This window comes from Sus scrofa, chromosome 18, assembly GCF_000003025.6.
Source record: "Sus scrofa isolate TJ Tabasco breed Duroc chromosome 18, Sscrofa11.1, whole genome shotgun sequence".
NCBI lineage: Eukaryota > Metazoa > Chordata > Mammalia > Artiodactyla > Suidae > Sus > Sus scrofa.
This window is the reverse complement of record NC_010460.4, coordinates 47,125,678-47,149,322: the sequence shown is the minus strand read 5'-3', so window position 1 is coordinate 47,149,322 and position 23,645 is coordinate 47,125,678. Positions and strand designations below refer to the sequence as shown.

The 23,645-nt window shown below is 42.0% G+C and overlaps 1 protein-coding gene across 1 annotated transcript in view; it reads right to left on the bottom strand.

Moving 5' to 3' along the window:
- C18H7orf31 (chromosome 18 C7orf31 homolog) overlaps positions 1–23,645 on the bottom strand; it is a 42,649-nt gene that overhangs the window by 10,873 nt on the left and 8,131 nt on the right. Inside the window, exons 3-7 of the mRNA XM_021078695.1 lie at positions 17,045–17,221; positions 14,370–14,441; positions 11,326–11,355; positions 5,226–5,407; positions 1,348–1,436 (exon numbers count right to left, since the gene is read on the bottom strand). Of these exons, the coding sequence (XP_020934354.1) occupies positions 1,348–1,436; positions 5,226–5,407; positions 11,326–11,355; positions 14,370–14,441; positions 17,045–17,221 (550 nt within the window). The remainder of the gene's footprint in view (positions 1–1,347; positions 1,437–5,225; positions 5,408–11,325; positions 11,356–14,369; positions 14,442–17,044; positions 17,222–23,645) is intronic.

Here is a 23,645-nt window from a genome sequence, read left to right as displayed (position 1 = left end):
CACGTGGTCTTTCCAAGAAAAATTCAGATGTTTCCAGCCTTCCATAATTATTTCTTGCCTGCCTCATATATTGTTAGATGCAAGGAAATAATATATGGAAAACACGTGGCACTGCTGCTGCTCACTAACTGGCCGATGCATGTGAGCTGTTATTATTTTCAAATGTCTAGACATTTTCCTTCATAATTTGAAAATGTTTTCTTTTTACTATGTGGCTTCATGGTACAGAGGTTAAGAAGAGACACTGGAGTCTCATGAGCCTGTTCTGTGATTGTGAGATAGTCACAACGCTCTGAGCCTCAGTTTCCTCATCTGTAAAATGGGAGTGGTGATACCAACTGTTTGAGGGGTTTGTAAGGGTTAAATGACACCGTATATCTGAAGGAGTTAGTGTATAGCAATTTCTTTGCTTTTTTTTTTTTTTAACTTTTTAGGGCCATACCTACAGTATATAGAAGTTCCCAGGCTAGGGGTTCAATCAGAGCTGTAGCTGCTGGCCTATACCACAGCCACAGCCACATGGGATCCGAGCCACATATGCAACCTACATCACAGCCTATGGCAACACTGGATCCTTAATCCACTGAACGAGGCCAGGGATCAAACCTGCATCCTCATGGATGCTAGTTGGGTTCGTTAACCACTGAGCCACGACAGGAACTCCAGCAACTTCTTAATAAATGGTAGGTATTGTTTTATTTTGCTTTTGTTTTTTTAATTAAAAAAATTTTCTTTTGTCTTTTTAGGACTGCATCCATGGCAAATGGAAGTTACCAGGGGTCAAATCGGAGCTACAGCTGCCAGCTTATGCCACAGCAATAGCAACTTGGGATCCCAGCCTCATCTGCAACCTACACCGCAGCTGTTGGCAACATCAGATCTTTAACCCGTTGAGGATGCCAGGGATTGAACCCAAATCCTCTTGGATACTAGTTGGATTTGTTACTGCTCTGTCACAATGGGAACTCCCCTTATTTTATTTTTGATTCTGCACAAATGTAATTGTTGGGACAATAAGTTGAAAATCTTTCTGTAAACCTTCCATTTACTCTGTGCATATGTGCAGTTAATCGATACCTCACAAATCATAAGAATAGAATTGGGGGACATACAGTAAGTGAGCTACAGTCCTCCTCTACCTGCTTTTCTAACTATGGAAATGTTATATAACTGCCAAAAGTATATTAAATCAGATACAAAATGTAAAAGAAAATGTGAATCATAGTCAAAATACTCATTTTTCACCCAGATAAAAAATAAAAGCAATCCATCTTTTGGATTTTTATAAATACATAAAGTCAAAACTTTTTTACTTCGCCTTAAACACACACTTTAAAATATACTTACGTCATAATATACACCCTGACCTGGCCAAACCAAGGCTTTCTTCTTTGAGTCCGTGGGAAAATCAAGAAGTTCGTATCGGTAGGGATTACCTGAAATTTTCCAGAAAAGCAGTCTTCTAATTAATGGGATTTATGGGTGCAATAAATAGAAACTAAACAATTAGGAGGCAGAGAGGAAGACAGGTGCACATTTTAGTGGTACTGTTACAGCTTTGTTTCAATTGCCTCCCGTAAAGAGCAGTGTGTGGGGCACGCAGAGTGAGAATGAGTCTCTAACCCTTATGCATTCTCAGACTGAGGGGGCAGGGGCCACTGGTGCTGCACCTTTCTTGTCAATGAAAGGGATTCCTAGGTAAATTATAAAGCTTCCTAGATTCTCTTTCTTTCTGATCTCTATCTCTCTTTTTTTTTTTTTTTTTGTCTTTTTGCTATTTTCTTGGGACACTCTGGCAGCATATGGAGGTTCCCAGGCTAGGGGTCGAATCGGAGTTGAAGCCACCGGCCTGCACCAGAGCCACAGCAACGCAAGATCCAAACCGTGTCTTCGACCTACACTGGATCCCTAACCCACTGAGCAAGGCCAGGGATGGAACCCGAAACCTCATGGTTCCTAGTCAGATTCATTAACCACTGAGCCACAACAGGAACTCCTCTGGTCTCCGGTTTTTTTTTGTTTTTTTGTTTTTTTGTCTTTTTGCCTTTTCTAGAGGCGCTCAAGCGGCACACGGAGGTTCCCAGGCTAGGGGTCTAATCGGAGCTGTAGCTGCCAGCCTACACCACAGCCAGAGCAACACCAGATCTGAGCCACATCTGCAACCTACACCACAGCTCACAGCAAAGACAGATTCTTAACCCACTGAGTGAGGCCGGGGATGGAACCCGAAACCTCATGGTTCCTAGTTGGGTTCATTAACCACTGAGCCACGACGGGAACTCCCTTTCTGGTCTCTGAAGGCTCAGCAAATACATTTCTATACCACCTTTTTAGATTTTCCATAACTATCAAGTAGTGGTGTTAGTACTTGCTTACTGAAAAGGTATTTGAAAAGAACATTTAAAGAAGACAGCTGTAGGTCTCCCATCAAGAACCTGACTAGCATCCACGAGGATGCAAGTTCAATGCCTGGCCTCAATTAGTGGGTTAAGGATCCAGCATTGCCGTGAGCTGCAGGATACGTCACAGCCGTGGCTTGGATCCTGTGCTGCTGTGGTTGTGGTGTAGGCCAGCAGCTGCAGCTCCGATTCAACCCCTGCCTTGGGAACTTCCATATGCTGCAGGTATGGCCATAAAAATAAATAAATAAATAAAGGAAGGAAGGCAGGCAGACAGATTTTGCTGGTAGTTGGAGAAGCTTTGCCAAAGGCAGCATGGTTTCCTCTGGTCCTCTGGTAGGCTCCACATTAAAGCATGCTCTGAACACACCTATCTCTGCATGTAAAACAAACAAAGGCTGGCATCTATTGAACATTTACTATGAGCCAGTACTGTTCTAAGTGCTGTATATACATCATCACATGCACTTTTCATAACGTTACTATAAGGAAGGTACTGTTATTTCCACTTTAACAAATGAGGAAATGGAGACACACAGAAAATACGCAGTTTTCTCAAGACCACACAGTAGTAAGTGGAATCATTCCAAGCAGGCAGTCGGGTTCTGGAGCCTCCCTCTTAACCTACGTGATAGTTATTTCTCATAAAGAAGAGTTAAAGTAGGAGTTCCTGTCGTGGCTCAGTGGTTAACGAATCCGACTAGGAACCATGAGGTTGCGGGTTCGGTCCCTGCCCTTGCTCAGTGGGTTAATGATCCAGTGTTGCCGTGAGCTGTGGTGTAGGTTGCAGACGCGGCTCGGATCCCGTGTTGCTGTGGCTGTGGTGTAGGCTGGTGGCTATAGCTCTGATTCGACCCCTAGCCTGTGAACCTCCATATGCTGCAGGAGCGGCCCAAGAAATAGCAAAAAGACCAAAAAAAAAAAAAAAAAAAAGAGTTAAAGTACGTAGAAGAGTAGGAAACCCAATGTACTACTGGTTCCTGGAAAAGTCTTTCATAACGGTTATTATAATATACTCATTTTTTTCTTTTTCTTTTTTTTTCCCAGCCATGTGGAAGTTCCTGGACCAGGGATCTACGTCACTGCAGTGACAATGCTGGATCCTTAACCGACTGAGCCACCAGGGAACTCCCACACTCTTTTTAAAATCCCCTAAAAGTGTCTAACTGGTCAAGGACAGGTAGATATTTGAAACAGAAAATTAAGGTGGCAACTTATTTCTTCAGTTCCTGATCTACAACTGCACTGGAAAGTGTTTTTATAAATTCAATACACATTTCTCTGATTTACTGCTAACTGTATGTATTTCACGTAATTTCAGAAATTATCTAATTCAGGGATTGAAAAAAATTAAATTTACTTTGATGATTTACCTAATAAAATAATAAAAATTTCAACTGCTCGGATATCCTATCTTGTATACATCCTATACATGTATACACATATGTATAGGTATGTATGCATTATTTAGTGTCATGCATACGTACGTATTTATGTGCCTATATACACATGTATTTGCTACAGCTTTCACTGCCTTTTGTCAACAGAAAGGTTCAATATGCTGCACACATACTGGACTCACTGTATGGAGGCAGAGTATGCAATAAAAGTAGCAGCTGCTAACACTTAATATCTGTTATCTTTATGAAGTGGTGATAGTCCCATTTTATAGATTGGGAAGTAGAGGCAGAGCGGTTAACGAACTTTCCCGTGGTCCATGGTGAGTAAGTGGCGGAGCAGGAATGCTGTCCATGCACGTGGACTCTATCCTCGATGCTCTTACACACGCCACTATCATCTCTCTCAACATTTACTGTCTCCTAAGGAGGCGCTAAGGTTCACAGTGATGATGGGAGTATTCTGTTCTTGTACCTGAGTCCAAATATTCACGGACAGAGGAGCTGCATCATGGCGCAGTTCTTGTGTCGTACCTACCTCACAGCCTAAATGCATTCAGGTAACATCTATCTGTCCACCATGCACCCCTTGTGCCACCTTCAGTTTTCTGTCTAGTATCCTGTCTCTCTCCATAGCTTTCCTTTGTTTTGAGGTGTCTAGTGTGGGACAGACTTGGCTGGTGTATGAGCTTATCATCCTCTCTAATGAAACACCCGGGAAGACCCCGGCGTTGGCATCTGTGAAAAGACACTCCAAGGTGTTAAGAGGAACTGAACGAATTGCTCTCATGACTTCCTGAGTCTTATTTCAATGACTATCTTTTATTTTTTATTTTATTTTATTTATTTATTGCTTTTTAGGGCTGCACCTGAGGCATATGGAAGTTCCCAGGCTTGGGGTTGAATTGGAGCTGCACCTACCAGCCTACGCCACAGCCACAGCAACGCAGGATCTGAGCCTAATCTGTGACCTACACTACAGCTTATGGCAACGCTGGATCCTTAATCCCCTGAATGGGGCCAGGGATCGAACACGTGTCCTCATGGTTTGTTACCCCTGAGCCACGAAGGGAACTCCTTAATGACAGTCTTTTCGATTTCATCATAACAGCTACACCCATATCTAGACTCTGATGCTCTGAACCAGACATGGTCCTTTGTACTGAGCATCTGAGCGAGGATGGAATTTTTAAAGCTAAACCACAGAGAGAACAGGAAAGAAACAAAAATAGAAAATACAGGTAGAATAAAAACAACTAATTCTATGATGTCTAGTTTCTGGTTCTACCATGCAAAGCTCTGTATATGGAAGAAAAGTTAAGAGTATCTGCAGAGGAACTGATTTAACTGGTCTGTAATGGGGTCCTTTAATTTTATCATTGAATGAACTTCAAATATAAGAAGAATGAACACTAAGATCACGTCTTACCTCTTGTCTTCAAAACCACTGTATCATAAGCCTTCGTCGGCACAGTGGGAGGGAACGGCTGTTGGGTTCGGGCTTTAACGCCAGTGTAGACGTCCTTCGGTGACGTGAAGGTCGGGAAGATGGCGCCACGAGAGATGTGTGTGTGGTACGGGTGTTCAATCGGGTACAGGGAGCAGATTTCCCTGAGATTTAGTTGAGCAAACAAAACAAAACACAAGTATCATTGAAAAAAACGTCATCATCCAATATTTACTGGGACCCTTCTTTGTGTGGCAGGTATAGTTGTAATTCCTGGGATATGACAGGGAGCCAAAGTCCCCTACACTCATGGAGTTGGCATTCTGGTGATTATAAACCAGAAAACACATGACATCTCAATTTTGCTAGATAAATGCAAAATAAATTTTACTTTTAAAATAAATGATACCAAATTCTTTATCAGTGCTTAAGGTTCACACATGCCTTTGCAGTTTTTGGAATACGACGGGAGGAGTTTCCAGTTGCTTTCCATTCCTGCCCCTTGTTTTCAGAGGATCCCAGTACTTTATTTTATGGCATCATTTTGGGCATTTGGTTTCAATGTGCAAAGTGAGCTCTTAGCATCTTGGACTGAACCTTCAGCCCAGGCCATCTGTTTTTTTTAAGCAATCAATCAACAAAGTATACTGCCTGTTTAGGTACACAGTGTACACAGTACTGTTTAGAAATCGAAAAGCCGGAGTTCCCATCGTGGCTCAGTGGCTAACGAATCCGACTAGGAACCATGAGGTTGCAGGTTCGATCCCTGGCCTTGCTCAGTGGGTTAAGGATCTGGTATTGCCGTGAGCTGAGGTGTAGGCTGCAGACATAGCTCGGATCCTGCGTTGCTGTGGCTCTGGTGTAGGCCGGTGGCTACAGCTCCGATTAGATCCCTAGCCTAGGAACCTCCATATGCTGCGGGAGCAGCCATAGAAAAGGCAAAAAGACAAAAAAAAAAAAAAAAAAAAAGAAATCGAAAAGCCAAAAATAGCTAGTATACTGAAGAAAAAACTCCAACAAGTTAAAAAGACCATGGGGGTATAATTTTCCTATCATTTGAAGAACCAGCAGAGGTTTAAAAAAAACTGAGAGCTATCTAAATTAGAAGAGAACTGAGATCAGGAAGTCCTTGGAATAGAGAAATGTCATATATAATTAGAAAATTAAAAAAAAAAAAAGCAAGACCAGTATTAGTGAGTGAATTGTGTTTACGTTGAGATTCTAACGCGTGGGACCTCAGAGTGAGGCCTTGTGTGGAAAGAAGGTGATTGGAGATGTAATTAGGATGAGCTCATACTGGAACGAGGCAAACCCCTAATCCAATGGGATTGGCGTGCTTCCAAAAAGGGAAATTTGGACCCAGTGACGCACACAGGGAAAAGGCCACGTGAAGGCGAAGGTAGAGGGGGGTGATGCATCTGTCAGCCAAGGAACACCCTCTGTGGCCAGGAACTGCCAGGAGTCAGGGAGGGGCCTGAAGCAGGGTGTCCCAGAGCCCTCTGAAGGAACCAGCTCTGCCAAAACCTTCGTCTCACATTTCTGTCTCCAGAACTGTGAGACAGTGTATTTCTGGGTTTGTTTTTTGTTTGTTTGTTTGTTTTATAGCCGCATCTGTGACATATGGAGGTTTCCAGGCTAGGGGTCGAATCAGAGCTACAGCTGCTGGCCTACACCCCAGCCACAGCAATGGAGGATCCGAGCTGAGTCTACGACCTACACCACAGCTCACGGCAACGCCGGATCTGTAACCCACTGAGCGGAGCCAGGGATCGAACCTGCGTCCTCATGGATACTAGTCAGGTTGATGACCACCAAGTCACGATGGGAACGCCAAAGGACACTGACTGTGACTGCTGTTAACCACACAGTAACTGCCGCGTTGATAAAGAAGCACTTAGGTGCCAGGCCCTGTGCTAACTGCTTTATCAACATTCTTTCTCAGAGAATAACCAGCTAATATTCAGCCCCAGGCCCCAGGCCCCAGGCCAGGGCAAGGTGACCCCCTGTTCTACTAATTTGACTTTGGTAAGAACTTCCTAAACAAAGGCCATTACCTTTGTTTTCCTTATCGCTTGTTTTCATCACAGGGAAACCAGAAAATAGAGATTAATCTGTTAATTTAGAAAATCAGTTCTGAAGGCCAAGAGCAGGTTAAATCACACACACAAAAAGAACCACGACAACTTGATAAGCTATTTCTTTCTGGGGGTTGGTCCCTTTGATAGGAAGTAAATTTGCAAAATGTTTATCTATAGTTCTTGGGATTTTTCTGGTTTTGTCTGTGGCCTGGATTTTGGCTTTGTGTGGAAGGTGGGAGTTAGAAAGGCAGGGAGAGGCCCAAATTAATTCTTATCACTTAGAATTGAGGCAGAAATCTTTTCTCCTTCAGATTCTAGAAATGTATATTTCCTAGCAAACAGTATGAAGTTCTAGCTGGTAATGATTTAGGAAATTGTTTTTTACTTTTAAGACCTGAAAACTATGGACTCAAAAGAAAAGAAAAAAGAAAACTATGGACTCTGTGTGTCTTTTTCTGTGTCTGTGTATATTGAGTCTATCAAGTTTCATTTAATATCTTGTATATATTATACAGGTTATTTTTATTTGTTGAAAAAAATAGTAATTTTTTTAGGGGTCTTTTTAGGGCTGTACCCACGGCACATGGAGATTCTCAGGCTAGGGGTTGAATCAGAGCTGTAGCCACTAGCCTATGCCACAGCCACAGCAACACCAGATCTGAGCAGCATCTGTGACCTACACCACAGCTCATGGCAACGCCGGATCCTTAATCCACGGACTGAGGCCAGGGATTGAAACTGCATCCTCATGGATGCTAGTCAGATTCGTCACTGCTGTGCCACAATGGGAACTCCAAAATTGTAAATTCTACCCTCAACTAAATGTTCAAGCTATAACCCATTCAAGTTTGGAGTACAATGACCAGAATGTATATTTATTATTTTAAATTAAGACCATGTAGAAGATAATTATATTCCTGTTATATTAAATGATTTACAAATATTACTTTTCATTTTGTGTCCCTAAATAGAGAAGAAATAGTAAGGAAAAGGCAGACTATCAAACATTCACTTACCACGTATTTAAGTAAAGCAATTCAGTTTATCTTTCAATCACCCAGAGGCCTGGGCTGTCTCAGTCTGCCCTGCTGGGATCAGGACTACTAAGATTTTTTCTTTTTTTTTTGCCATTTCTTGGGCTGCACCTGTGGCATATGGAAGTTCCCAGGCTAGGGGTCGAATTGGAGCTGCAGACGCCAGCATACGCCAGAGCCATAGCAACATAGGATTCAAGCTGCATCTGTAACGTGCACCACAGCTCATGGCAACGCTGGATCCTTAACCCACTGAGCGAGGCCAGGGATCGAACCCGAAACCTCATGGTTCCTGGTCGGATTCGTTAACCACTAAGCCACGGCGGGAACTCCAGGACTACCAAGATTTTTATCAGAATGTTACACAGATCTTCTAAGGGGTGGGTTGAGGAGCTGAGGTCAAAGGAAGAGTCTTTGGAACTTATCAGCTACAAGCAGAAAGGAGATCTGAGAAAAAGAATCCAACAAAGAGGGTTTACCTTCCACATTGATATGAAGAGAATTGGAAACACAATTTTAAAATGTTAGCTAAGGAGTTCCCGTTGTGGCTCAGTGGTGATGAACCCGACTAGGATCCATGAGGATGCGGGTTCAATCCTTGGCCTCGCTCAGTGGGTTAAGGATCCAACATTGCTGTGAGCGGCAGTGTAGGTCACAGATGTGGCTCAGATCCTGTGTTGCTGTGGCTGTCATGCAGACTGTCAGCTGCAGCTCTGATTTGACCCCTAGCCTGGGAACCTCCATATGCTGTGGGTGTGGCCCTAAAAAAAAAAAAAAATCAGCTCAATATTTCCAGTGACGATTGACAGGGACTCTGGTAGCTGCAGGTACACCTGGTGCTCAGAGGTGTGAGGATTCTCCAGAGGAAGGAACTGGCTCCTTGGAGAAATGGCTGATTCTAGGGCCAGGGCAGGAATGTACAAGATGAGTCTGGAGCATCTTGTAGTGCCAGAAAGTAAGGAAGTGCTAAAAGAAAAAAAATCCACAGTGATAAGTGATGAAGTACTCAAAAACAACCAAACCAACTAAAAAAAAACAAACACAAAAACCAAATAAACAACAAAAAACCTCCACAAACCTCTCATACACAAACCCCCACAACAGTGGGTTATGGATAGAAGAGCCACCTGCAGGAGCTCTCAGTAGCCAGTCTGAGTGACAAAACCAATAAAGAAAAAAGGTTAACTGCACACTGGGGGAACGTGATAAACGCCATCTCAGCGGGGTCATCAAGGTTAATATCACCACTGATAAGTCAAAGTCATGTTGACAACATGCTACTTTTTTTTTTTTTTTTTTTTTTTGTCTCTTTAGGGTCACACCCGAGGCATATGGAGATTCCCAGGCTAGGGGTCCATTCGGAGCTGCAGCTCCTGACCTGCACCGCAGCCACAGCAGCGCCAGATCCGAGCCATGTGTGCGACCTACACCTCAGCTCACGGCAATGGCAAATCTTTGGCCCACTGAGCAGCACCGGGGATCGAAGCCGAATCCTAAGGGATACTGGTCGGGTTCTTAACCTGCTGAGCCACAACGGGAACTCGTGAGAGGCTATGATGAACGTGTAGTCTGTCTCCGTGGGCTTTCTCCGCAGAACACATGACTCCAGTCTAAGCATGAGAAACCCACGGGACACATCCTAACGAGGCGACAGCCCACAAAATAATCCTCAAAACAGCCACTCCTCAAAACCATCCGGGTCATTTCAAAGAAAAAAGTCTGAGAAACGGCCACAGCCAAAGGGAGCCTACGGAGACAGGACTACTACATGTGGCATCTTGGATAGGATTTCGGGAGAGAAAAAGGAAAAAGTGAGGACATCTGAACCACAGTAATGTATCAATATTGGCTCATTACGGTGACAAAGGCACCACACTCGTCTAAGATGTTGATAACAGGGGAAACTGGGTATGAGGCACATAGGAACTCTCTCCTGTTTTCCTGATAACTTTGTAAATCTAAAATAGTGCTAAACTTAAATATTTAATTTATTTATTTATCTATTTATTTTTGTTTTTTTAGGGCCACACCCTCAGCATATGGAGGTTCCCGGGCTAGGGGTCCAATCGGAGCTGTGGCCGCCGGCCTATGACAGAGCCACAGCAACACGGGATCTGAGCCGCGTCTGCAACCTACACCACAGCTCACGGCAACGCCGGATCCTTAACCCACTGAGCAAGGCCAGGGATCAAACCCACAACCTCATGGTTCCTAGTCGAATTGTTTCCATAGTGCCACAGCAGGAACTCCTACTATTCCTTTTTTATCTATGAGGAAACTGAGGTGTTGAAGGCTTAAGTGTATTACTGATAGCCGGGGTTATACAGTTGATAAATTTCAGAGCCAGGATGAGTCATGAGGCTCTCCCATCAAGCTCAGTATCAATTTTATTTTTTTTATTTTTTTATTTTTTTTGGTCTTTTTTGTTGTTGTTGTTGTTGTTGCTGCTGCTATTTCTTTTTTTTTTTTTTTTGTCTTTTGTCTTTTTGTTGTTGTTGTTGCTATTTCTTGGGCCGCTCCCGCGGCATATGGAGGTTCCCAGGCTAGGGGTCCAATCGGAGCTGTAGCCACCGGCCTACGCCAGAGCCACAGCAACACAGGATCCGAGCCGCTTCTGCAACCTACACCACAGCTCACGGCAACGCCGGATCCTTAACCCACTGAGCAAGGCCAGGGATTAAACCCACAACCTCATGGTTCCTAGTCAGATTTGTTTCTGCTGTGCCACCACAGGAACTCGTAAATTTAAATATTTGTTAAAAAATATTAGCAGGGATATAACTGGGGGACATCAGTAACACTGTTTGTTACCTTAGACTAACACCAGCTTGTGCTTATTTAAGAAAAAAATCTTTGAAAAGTCTTGCTTGTACTCACACCACTGCCTGAGACATACTGATGGCCAGTTTTGTTTTGTTTTGTTTTGTTTTGTGATTGTAAGAGAGAAGGAAAATCCAGTTGTCTACTTACCCTACTGCTGAGTTAGGTGGTTTGGGCATCCTAGAATAAAAACAAGAAACAAATCCTAATTGATATTAAGGATTTTTTAAAGCTTATATTCCTATCAGAAACCTGCTTAAGAATAAAGATGTATCCTATTTGCATACTAGAGTGTCTTTAAGATAATATTCTTTTTTGGGGGGACCACACCTGTGACGTATGGAAACTCCTGGGCTAGGGGTTGAGCTGGAGCTGCGATGCTGGCCTACACCACAGCCACAGCAATGCCGGATCTGAGCCGAGTCTTCAACCTACAACTGCCGCTCATGGCAACGCCAGATCCTTAACCCACTGAGTGAGACCAGGGACCGAACACAAGTCCTTATGGATACTCATTGGGTTTTCTACCTCTGAGCCACAGTGGGAACTCCTAAGATAACATCCTTGACTGACTTTCTGGAGCACTGAATACTGACCACAGAGATAAGGTATCATTGAATCTCAGCTGCCCACTGATCCATTTTTTCCCACAGTTCTCACACTCGGTTAGTCCCGCTCACCACCCTCTTTGCCTTTCTGACTTCTCCTAAAGTTGACAGAGCTCTGGTTCTTACTGACATTCAATCTCAGACGCTGTAGCCCAAGTGCTCTGAGGTAGCCTGACACCAGGCAGGTGGTGCAGTTACATAACCGAGAGTGACCTGAGTGTGGCCTGGTGGAGAAAACATATAACTATGGTGTGTGCTTTGTCCCTTTACCCAGGATTGCTGATTTCTCATGACAGTAAAAGTTGAGAATTGAGCAGAGAGGCTAGAACAAATCTGAGCAAGTTCCCAGAGGCATGCCTTTTCTGAATCAGTCCATTTGAAAGTTATGTATTTGCTCATTACTCTGAGTCTTACATATCAAATGATAATAGTGCAGCCCAGGAACAAAGTCCACACAGAAGAACAGTCATCCACTTTCATTGGATTTTAACAATTAGTTCCAGTCTATGCAAATATTTATGAAATATCTCAGTTATGAAGAATGAATAGTTTTTTTATGGCTATACTGTGACATATGTTAATTCCCAGACCCGGGATTGAATGCAAGCCACAGCTGCAACTGTGGATCCTTTTTAATCCACTGCATCCAGCTGGTCATTGAACCCACACCTCCACAGTGACCCGGGTTGCTGCAGTCAGGTTCTTAACCCATTGCGCCAAAGTGGGAACTCCAAAAAATGAACAGAATGTTATCAGTTGACAGTAAAGGCAGTAAAATAAAATATACCATTTGCTTTTTCATATATTTATCTATTTAGAAAGTAGTACCTAAACCATACAATTTTATTAGTTTATAATATTTTATAAACGAATACACATGAACCTGAAAAGGTTTATGTCTTTATTTACTTGGACTTTAAGTTTGTTAGAACTAAAAAGAAAAGCATGTCTTGTGTTCCAGTTATATCTTTGATGGAGTGGGGAATAGAAGACAAAGAATATAAAAAACTGTGGGATCTCGAGTTACCAGACTGGGTGTTATATATGAAACATTAAAGCAGCATCTCATGTGACAAATTTAGCTGATGTTGACAAGTACATGCCTAAAATTGTTTAGTTTCAAAATGGAAAAAAAAGAAAAAAAGAAAAAAGAAAAGCTTTTTTAAAACTTCCAAGTTTGATGGAATTCCCATTGTGGCTCAGGGGAAACAAATCAGACTAGGATCCATGAGCATGCAGGTTCGATCCCTGGCCTTGCTCAGTGGGTTACAGATCTGGCACTGCCGTGAGCTGTGGTGTAGATCGCAGACATGGCTTGGATCCCACGTTTCTGTGGCTCTGGTGTAGGCCAGCAGCTACAGCTCAAATTTGACCCCTAGATGGGAACCTCCATATGCCATGGGTGCGGCCCTGAAAAAACAAAACAAACAAACAAAAAAGAGATTCAAAGTTTAAAAGGATAAAAAGAAAATAAAAAATGCTCAGAGACACCAATTCCTTGACCTGAATCTATCATTAGTTTACGGCCACTCTCTATCAAGTTTTCAGTTGACTAATAGCAAAGGGATATATAAGGGCGAGCAATCACAAATTTCATGTCTTTTTGGCTCCCTCTTGTGGCCGAACTCTATATTAACTTCTTACCTAGAAACAAATTCCTAACAATTCTAATAAAAGTAAAAACTGATATTTTCACTATTATTTCAGTACTGTCAGTGTTTTATTTTCATCTGAGAATTAGAAAGTATGCTTTTATAATATATACAACAAACTATTTCAAAGAGCAAAAAGTAATTTAGTACAGCAGAAAATAATTCCTCCAAGTGAAGAGTAAATTAAGTATTCCTTACCCAAAAAAGAAAATTAGGGAGTAATTTTATTAAGGGTTATCTTTAAATTGTCATAACAAACCTTTCTCATAAAATTGTTTCTATTTATTTATTTATTTTTAAGGCTGCAGGTGTGGCTGCAGGTGTGGCACCTCCCAGGCTAGAGGTCAAATCAGAGCTGCAGCTGCCAGCCTACACCACAGCCACAGCAATTCCAGATCTGAGCCATGTCTGGAACCTACACTAGAGCTCACAGCAAAGCCAGATCTTTAGCCCACTGAGGGAGGCCAGGGATCGAACCTGTGTCCCCATGGATACTAGTCAGGTTTGTTTCTGCTGCGCCACAACGGGAACTTCTCTCATAAAACTCTGACTAAAAGTTTTGTTGAGGGTGCTGGAGCATTTTCTATGAACCTTTTAAGAAATACACAGATTCTTGTTAGATTGAATAACTAGGTCAAAGACAGGGAAATGGGCCAAGTTGATCTGTATAAATCTTTTCAAACATTACTATTCCATATTTCCTATTTTTCTTCACTTGCCTAAATGCAACAGACTATTAGTGGATTTTAGTGTATTTCTTTCACTGTTGTTTTTTGGTCTTGGTTTCCATAATTAATGGTCTCGATTTAAAAAAAAAGGAACACCTGTTTTCCTAGAATTTCCCATTTGGAGGCTTTTTTTAGTTTGCATTTAACTCATTTCCACTTAAAAATGTTATTTGATCTCATGTAAGGAAAAGAAACCTCAGACTTACAAAGAATCATTTCCATAGACATCACTTTTTTTGTTCTGTGACAAATAATAGAATTGTTCAACAGGAAGCTTTCTGAAAAGAAAGAAAAGATTAAACTGAACATCTTTTTAATTAACACGATGCAATGGTGAGGTAGTAAAAAGATAAATAGATCCACACAACAATGTATGTATCATAAGTCAGCACATTAAAAGGTGGCATTTTTCTAACTCATTTTTTAAAGTTTGATTTTAGCTGATTTACAATGTTGTGAGAATTTCCGCTGTACAGCACAGGGATCGAACCCGCAACCTCATGGTTCCTGGTCGGATTCATTAACCACTGAGCCACAACGGGAACTCCTCCATGCTCTTTCAGATTCGTTTCCCACACAGATGATCACAGACTACTCGGTAGAGCTCCCTGTGCTATGCAGCAGGTCCCCGGTGGCCAGTCATTCCACACACCTCAGTGTGCATATGCTAACCCCAACCCCCCAGTCCATCCATCCCTACCTCACCTGTTCCCTTTGGTAACCAAAAAGGTAGCATTTTTCAGTCACTGGGAAAAGTTTACTTTTCAATAAACAATGCAGGAAAAAGTCACTAGTCATTTGAGGAAAAAAAATTTTTGTCTTTTTTTAGGGCCACACCTGTGACATATGGAAGTTCCCAGGCTAGGGGTTGAATCAGAGCTGTAGCTGCCAGTGTACACCACAGCCACAGCAAAGCCAGGTCCAAGCCCCACCTGTGACCTACACCACCTCTCATTTCAAGCTGGATTTTTCTTAAGAAGCTAGTCTTTGGCTTTCTTTTTACACACTGGGACTCTGTGAGTATACTTTTAATTTATAATATGGTGTATTTTTTTAATATACAAATTTTGGGGACCAGAGCTGTAAACTCCATAAGGAGCTATCCCTCTAATCTCTAGAACAATGCTTGCTATACTCATACTACCGAATAAATAAATGAATAGCTAGAGTAAGTGAATGAATGTACAGATAAAAAGAACATGGGCTTTGGGGTCCAATAGACCTGGACTCAGTCAAATCTCCGTTCTGAAACTTCCTAATTGTCTGGCCCAAGAAAAGGTAGGAAATCTCTTGGGTGTCATTTACTGTAAAGCCAGGATAACAGTATTCACTTACAAAGATATTATAAATTTATACTGTAATAGAAAGAGTTCCATCCGTGTGGGGCTTAAATAAATCTGTTGGATTAATTAATGAACTTGAGGTCCTCACTATCTATAATGTGTCAATATTTGCATCTTTCCAATTGGACTTTCCATTTTCTGCTTTTTATTGCTTTACTGAGGCTCTCATAAGGCTGCCATCTTCCCTATTGTTTCGTTTTTCTCTCTGGCTGCAGCTTGCTTTTCCTGATTTACTTCTTTTAACCGCTTTAGAACAAAAAACTAGTTAGCTAGATTGTTAGTAAATTAGGTAGCCAGGTTTATTAGATAAAGCAGGAGTAAGTAGGCTCTGTGTGAAGGTTTGATGGATTTTGCTCTGTGTAAATTTCATACTTCTTAGTAAATACTAATGAAGCATTTAATTTACTGCTCATATCTTTTATTTTTTTTTTTTGCTTTCCTCTTCACTTTTAACCTGTGTTTTGAATAAATTTGCTGAGAGACTAACTAAGATTTGTAAATGCTGATGGGAATATTTTAATACTTGAAAGCAATGCCCCAAAGAGTCCAATGATTATAGATGGATAAATTAGAAATCAAAAGTTCCAAAAAATCAAGAACATCTGTATAGGCGTTCCTGCTGTGGATCAGCAGAAATGAACCTGACTAGCAGCATCCATGAGGATGAAGGTTTGATCCCTGGCGTCACTCAGTGGGTTAAGAATCTGGTGTTGCCGTGAACTGTAGTGTGTAGGTCGTAGATGGGGCTCGGATCTGGCCCTGCTGTGGCTGTGGTGCAGGCTGGCAGCTACAGTTCTGATTCGACTCCTTGCCTGGGGACTTCCATATGGTGTGGGTGTGGCCCTAAAATGACAAAAAAAAAAAAAAAAAAGAAAAGAAAAAAAAAAGAACATCTGTACAACAGGCCTGCTATTTGTTTAAGCAAAATGAAAAGTAATCTTTCTCAGGAAGCTTCCTGTTTAGTTTTGATAAAATGTGATTAGTAAGAGAATTAATCAAAATTTCTGATGACATACTTAACCGTCTCCAAGGAAAGCAAAGATTATCTATAACAGTTTTGTTGTGTTTTCTTTACTGACTTCACAACTAGAAATTATATAGTTTTCCCATCTGTGTCTTTTCATAAATTGTAAAAGAAAGAAGTTTGGAAGGGGATTTACGTTAACAAAGGACTCACAACAGAAATAGAGAAAATTGGAGTTCCTGGAGCAGCTCAGCGGGTTAAGAACCTGACTAGTATCCATGAGGATGAAGGTTCAATCCCTGGCCTCACTCCGTGGGTTAAGGATCTGGCGTTGCCGTGAGCTGTGGTGTAGGCTGCAGCCTCGGACCTGTGGGTCAGTGGAAATGATCCTGACCAGGAGTATCTGTGTAGTTGCTATGGCCGTGGCGCAGGCTGGCAGCTGCAGCTCCAACTCAGCCCCTAGCCCAGGAATGTCCATATGCCTCGAGTGGGGCCCTAAAGAGAAAAGAAAAAAAAGAAATGGAGAAAATTGAACAATGAAGGCCTCTACATGAGGGGCAGAAAGTTTCTTTACCTTGGCCAGGTTTCTCCACCGAATCCGTAATGCTGATGTCTGGGGCCCATGACAAGAGGAGGCTCACACCGTGGCCTGTGTTCCTCGGGGCCTGAGATGGGTATCATGCCACCGTATTCCCTTTCTGCGCCCCACGGAAGCCTACATGCCTGGAGTGACTCCCTTAACTCCTGGTACCTGCGGAAAAAGAGAGCCTTTTGAAACAGCTTCTGCATAGGATGCTGCGGTGTGAGTGTTTGAGTCCCCCCGCCCCGGATTTGTAGGTTTAAATCCTGGGCCTTCAGGAAGGTCATGAGGAACCCGCATGAATGGGACGAGCGCTCTTATAAGAGAGACCCCAGAGAGCCTGCTAGGCCCTTCCACTGTGCGAGATACAGCGGGAAGGTGCCGGCGATGATCCAGAGAGAAGGCTCTCCCCAGAACACAACCCTGCTGGTGCCATGACCTCGGGCTTTCAACCTCCAGAGCGGTGAGAAATAAATGTTTGTTATTTATGAGCTATCGAGTCTGTGGCATTTTGTTATAGTAGTGTGAACGGACTAAGGCAAACGACTAAAATTTCCTAGTGCTATATTATTCTTAGATGACATGTTCAGAACACAGAATTCTCAGTGCTGGGTAGATTATGATACTTTCTGGTTATATAGGCATTATGGGACTGTTGAAGGAATGAGGTTAAATTCCTGAAGGCCTACGGACTACTTTACTTTTTTTAAAGAGCTGTGCTATATGTGCTTATTCCTTTAAACATCTTTATTGCCATAGAATTCATCCACCTACATGATTCATCCATTTATATGCCATATAATTCATCCATTTAGGGTGTACAATTGAATGATTGTTAGTATACTTACAAATATGTACAACCATCATCACAATAATTTTAGAACATTTTCATCACCCCCAAAAGAAACCCTGTATCATTTCATCAGCCCTAAGCAACCCCTAATCAAACTTATGTCTCTATAGACTTGCTTCTTCTGGATTAATTAATCCTTTATTAATATAAAGGAAATCATGTATGTGGTCTTTCGTGATTGTATCACATATCAGTACTTCATTCCTTTTCATGGCTAAATACTATTCCATTGTTTGGAGATATATATAAATATCATTTATATGGTATTTTTTCCACCCATTTATCAGGTGATAGACATTTTTTTTTCTGACTTTTGGCTGTTGTGAATAGTGCTGCTATGAACATTCATGTACAGGTTTTTGCTTGAATCCTTGCTTTCAGTTCTTTTGGGTGTAAATATATATATATATGGTAACTGAATTGCTGGGTCATATGGTAATTCTATATTATTAACTTTCTGAAAAATAGTCAAACTGATTCCCACCAATTTACATTTCCACCTGCAATGTAGAAGAGTTCCAATTTCTCTGTATCTATGCTAACACTTGTTCTGACAGTTATTTTTCAAAATCATAGCCATTCTACTGGGTGTGAAGTGTGGTATCTCATTATGGTTTTGATTTGCATTTCCTTAATGATTAATAATTTGACCATCTTTTCATGTGCTTATTTCTATATTTTCTTTGGAGAAATGTCTATACACACCCTTTCGCATTTTAAAAACTGGGTTATCTTGGAGTTCCCGTTGTGGCTCAGCGGGTTAGTACCCTGACATGGCATCTGTGAGGAAGTGGGTTTGATCCCCAGCCTCGGTCAGTGGGTTAAGAATCCAGCATTGCAACAAGCTATGGCATGGGTCACAGATTCGGCTCAGATCTGGTGTTGCTGTGGCCTAAGCCAGCAGCTGCAGCTCTGATTTGATCCCTAGCCTGGGAAGTTCCATATCCCAAAGGTGCAGCCATAAAAAAAAATGGGTTATCTTTTTATTATTGAGGTGTAGGAATTCTTTTATATTCTAGATACAAGTCCCTTATGAGATACATCATTTACAAAGGTTTTCTCCCATTTTGTATGTTATTGTCTTTCATTTTCTCTTTTTTAATAGTTGTACAATGATCATCACAACCCAATTTTAGAGCATTTCCATCCCAAACCCCCTGCACATCCCCCCACCCCCCAACCTGTTTCCTTTGGAAACCATAAGTTTGTCAAAGTCTGTGAGTCAATATCTGTTCTGCAAAGAAGTTCACTGTGTCCTTTTTTCAGATTCCACATGTAAGTGACAGCATTTGATGTTGGTGTCTCATTGACTGACTGACTGACTTCACTTAGCATGATTATTTCTAGGTTCACCCATGTTGCTAAAAATACCCTTATTTCGTCCCTTTTAATGGCTGAGTAATAGCCCATTGTGTATATGGACCACATCTTCTTGATCCACTCCTCTGCTGATGGACATTTAGGTTGTTTCCATGTCTTTGCTATTGTATATGGTGCTGCAATGAACACTGGAGTACATGTGTCTTTGCAAGTCATGATTTTTGCTGGATAGGTGCCCAAGAGTGAGATTGCTGGATCAAATGGTAGTTCTATTTTTACTTTTCTGAGGAATCTCCATACTGTTTTCCACAGTGGTTGCACAAATTTACAATCCCACCAACAGTGTAATAGGGTTTCTTTTTTTCCATACCCTCTCCAGCACTTATTGTTTGTAAACTTTTTGATGATGGCCATTCTGGCTGGTGTCAGGTGGTACCTCATTGTGGTTTTGATTTGCATTTCTATAATAATGAGTGAGGATGAACATCTTTTCATGTGTTTTTTGGCCATCTGTATGTCTTCTTTGGAGAACTGTCTGTTTAGATCTTCTGCCCATTTTTTGATGGGGTTGTTTGTTTTTTTGGTATGGAGCTGCAGAAGGTGTTTATAAATTTTGGAGATGAATCCCTTGTCAGTCGATTCACTTGCAAATATTTTCTCCCATTCTGTGGTTGTCTTTTCGTGTTGTTTAGGATTTCCTTTGCTGTGCAGAAACTTTTGATTAGGTCCCATTTGTTTATTTTTGTTTTTATTGTCAATACTCTAAGAGGTGGATCTGAGAAGATGTTGTTGCTTATGTTGGAGCTTGTTTGGTCTATGTTTTCCTCTTAAAGAGTTTTATAGTATCTGGTATTGTATCTAGGCCTTTAATCCATTTGGAGTTTATTTTTGTGTATGGTGTTAGGGAGTGTTCTAATTTCATTTTTTTCCATGTGGCTGTCCAGTTTTCCCAGTACCACTTGTTGAAGGGGCTGTCTTTTCTCCATTGTATATTCTTGCCTCCTTTGTCATAGATTAGTTGACAGTAGGTGTGTGGGTTTAATTCTGGGCTTTCTATCCTGTTCCACTGATCTTTATTTCTGTCTTTGTGCCAGTATCATACGGTTGTTTTTTTTTTTTTTTTTTTTGGCTTTTTTGCCATTTCTTGGGCCGCTCCCACGGCATATGGAGGTTCCCAGGCTAGGGGTCTAATCAGAGCTGTAGCTGCCAGCCTACGCCAGAGCCATAGCAATGTGGGATCCCAGCCGCGTCTGCGATCTACACCACAGCTCATGGCAACACCGGATCGTTAACACACTGAGCAAGGGCAGGGATCAAACCCACAATCTCATGTTTCCTCGTCGGATTCGTTAACCACTGCACCACGACGGGAACTCCTGTGCCAGTACCATATAGTTTTGATGACTGCTGCTTTGTAGTATAGTCTGAAGTCAGGGAGCCTGATTCCTCCAGCTCCATTTTTCTTTTTCAGGATGTCTTTGGCTATTCTGGGTCTTTTGTGCTTCCAAACAAACTTTAAAATATTTTGTTCAAGTTCTGTGGAAAATGTCCTTGGTGATTTGATAGGGATTGCATTGAATCTGTAGATTGCCTTGCACAGTATAATCATTTTGATAATACTGACTTTCCAGTCCAAGAGCATGGTATGTCTTTCCATCTATTTGTGTCATCTTTGATTTCTTTCATCAGTGTCTTATAGTTTTCAGAGTACAGGTCTTTTGTCTCTTTAGGTAGGTTTACTCCTATGTATTTTATTCTTTTTGATGTGATGGTAAATGGGATTGTTTCCCTAATTTCTCTTCCTGATCTTTCATTGTTAATACATAGAAATGCCATTGATTTCTGTGTATTAATTTTGTATCCTGCAACTTTGCCAAATTCATGTATGAGCTCTAACAGACTTCTGGTAGCATCTTTAGGATTTTCTAAGTATCATGCCATCTGCAAATAGTGATAGTTTTACTTCCTCCTTTCCAGTTTGGATTCCTTTTATTTCTTTTTTTTCTCTGATTGCCGTGGCTAGGACTTCCACAACGATGTTGAAGAGTAGTGGTGAGAGCGGACATCCTTGTCTTGTTCCTGATCTCAGCAGGAATTCTTTCAGCTTTTCACCATCGAGAATGATGTTAGCTGTGGGTCTGTCATATATGGCCTTTATTATGTTGAGGTAGGGTCTCTCTATGCCCACTTTCTGAAGGGTTTTTATCAGAAATGGGTGTTGGGAGTTTCTGATGTGGCTCATTGGTTAACAAATCCAACTAGGAGCCATGAGGTTGTGGGTTTGATCCCTGGCCTTGCTCAGTGGGTTAACGATCTGGCGTTGCTGTGAGCTGTGGTGTAGGTCACAGACATGGCTCGGATCCTGCGTTGCTGTGGCTCTGGCGTAGGCCGGCGGCTGCAACTCCGATTAGACCCCTAGCCTGGGAACCTCCAAGTGACGTGGGATTGGCCCTAGAAAAGGCAAAAAGACAAAAAAAAAAAAAAAAAGAAAAAAAGAAAGAAAGAAAGAAAAGAAATGCGTGTTGGATTTTGTCAAAGGTTTTTTCTGTGTTGATTGAGTGTCTTATTTCTTTTTTTTTTTTTTTTTTTTTTTTTTGTCTTTTTGCTATTTCTTGGGCTGCTCCCGCAGCATATGGAGGTTCCCAGGCTAGGGGTCTAATCAGAGCTGTAGCCACCGGCCTATGCCAGAGCCACAGCAACTCGGGATCCGAGCCGCGTCTGCAACCTACACCACAGCTCACGGCAACGCCGGATCGTTAACCCACTGAGCAAGGGCAGGGACTGAACCCGCAACCTCATGGTTCCTAGTCGGATTCGTTAACCTGCGCCACGACGGGAACTTCTGAGTGTCTTATTTCTTGATTGTGTTCTTTGAAGCAAAAAGTTTTAATTTTTTCTTGTTTTTTAAAAAAAGGTTTAAATTTTAATGAAGTCCAATTTATATATTTTTTTCTTTTGTTGCTCATGTTTTTGGTGTCATATTGTCAAACCCAAGATCATGAAGATTTACTTTCGTGGTTTTTTCTTTTTTCTTTTGCTTCTTAGGGCCTCATCCACAACATATGGAGATTCCCAGGCTAGGGGTCAAATCAGAGCTACAGCTGCCAGCCTACACCACAGCCAGAGCAACACAGGATTGAGCCACATCTGCGATCTGCACCACAGCTCACAGCAACGCCGGATCATTAACTCACTGAGCAAGGTCAGGGATGGAACCTGGGCCTCATGGATACTAGTCAGATTCATTACCGATGGGACACAACAGAAACTCCTCTTAAGGACTTTTAGAAATCTGAATTCTCAGGCTCCATCCCAGACCTAGGAATCAGAATGGGGTGGGGGTGGCGCCTGTCATCTGTTTTAAACAAGCCCTCCAGAATATTCTTATGTATGCTAAAGTTTTAGAAGCTCTGCCCTGTTCCATAGTTACCTTCCATAGAAAATGGGTCTCCAGGAGTTCCTGTGGTGGCTCAGTGGGTTCAGAACATTACTAGTATCCATGAGGACATGGGTTCAATCCCTGGCCTTTTCGGTGGGTTAAGGATCTGGCACTGGTGTGAGCTGTCATGTAGGTCACAGACGCAGCTGCAATTCTGCGTTGCTGCGGCTGTTATGTGGGCTAGTAGCTGCAGCTCTGATTCTGCCCCTAGCCTTGGAACTTCCATAGGCTTCAGGTGTGGCCCTGAAAAACAAGAAACAAAAACAAAAAAGAAAATGGGTCTCCAGTAGTCCCACCCTTTACAATGTGCCATCCAGTAGGTTTGAGACATGGAAGTTTCCTCTATTGGCTGCTAGGCTCGTCTGATCTTGAAAACTGGTAGTTCAGATGACTTTCTCTGTTCTTTCTTAACAAGGGAGGGAAGGGAAAGCACATTTATTCACTGTTGTAACCATGCTTTACAGGAAATACTTAATGGATGTCTGTTAAAGGAATGCATGATTGAGTGAATGAGTAAGGCCAAAAAGATTCATTTGCGTCTTGGACTGTAACCTATGACATAGAATGAAAGCTTCAGGCCAGGGAGAAGACCTCACAAAACTCTTAAGAATATCTGGCTGAAGATCTGTGCCCTAATTAGGAAGATTTAATGTACTCCAGTTTCCAGTAATGGTGGTCTGAATTATTTGGATTAACCTTTCCACTGAAAACATCTAAAAATGCTGAAAAGGAGCTTCAGGGTTGCTAAACACATGGAGGTGGGGGGTGAGTGGCACTCTCAAAGAGCATGCAAATTCTGCACACTGACTGGAGTTCCCGTAGTGGCTCAGTAGAAATGAATCCGACTAGTAACCATGAGGTTGCTGGTTCAATCCCTGGCCTCACTCAGTGGGTTAAGGATCTGGTGTTGCCCTGAGCTGTGGTGCAGGTTGCAGATGCGGCTCAGATCTGGTGTTGCTGTGGCTGTGGTGTAGGCTGGCAGC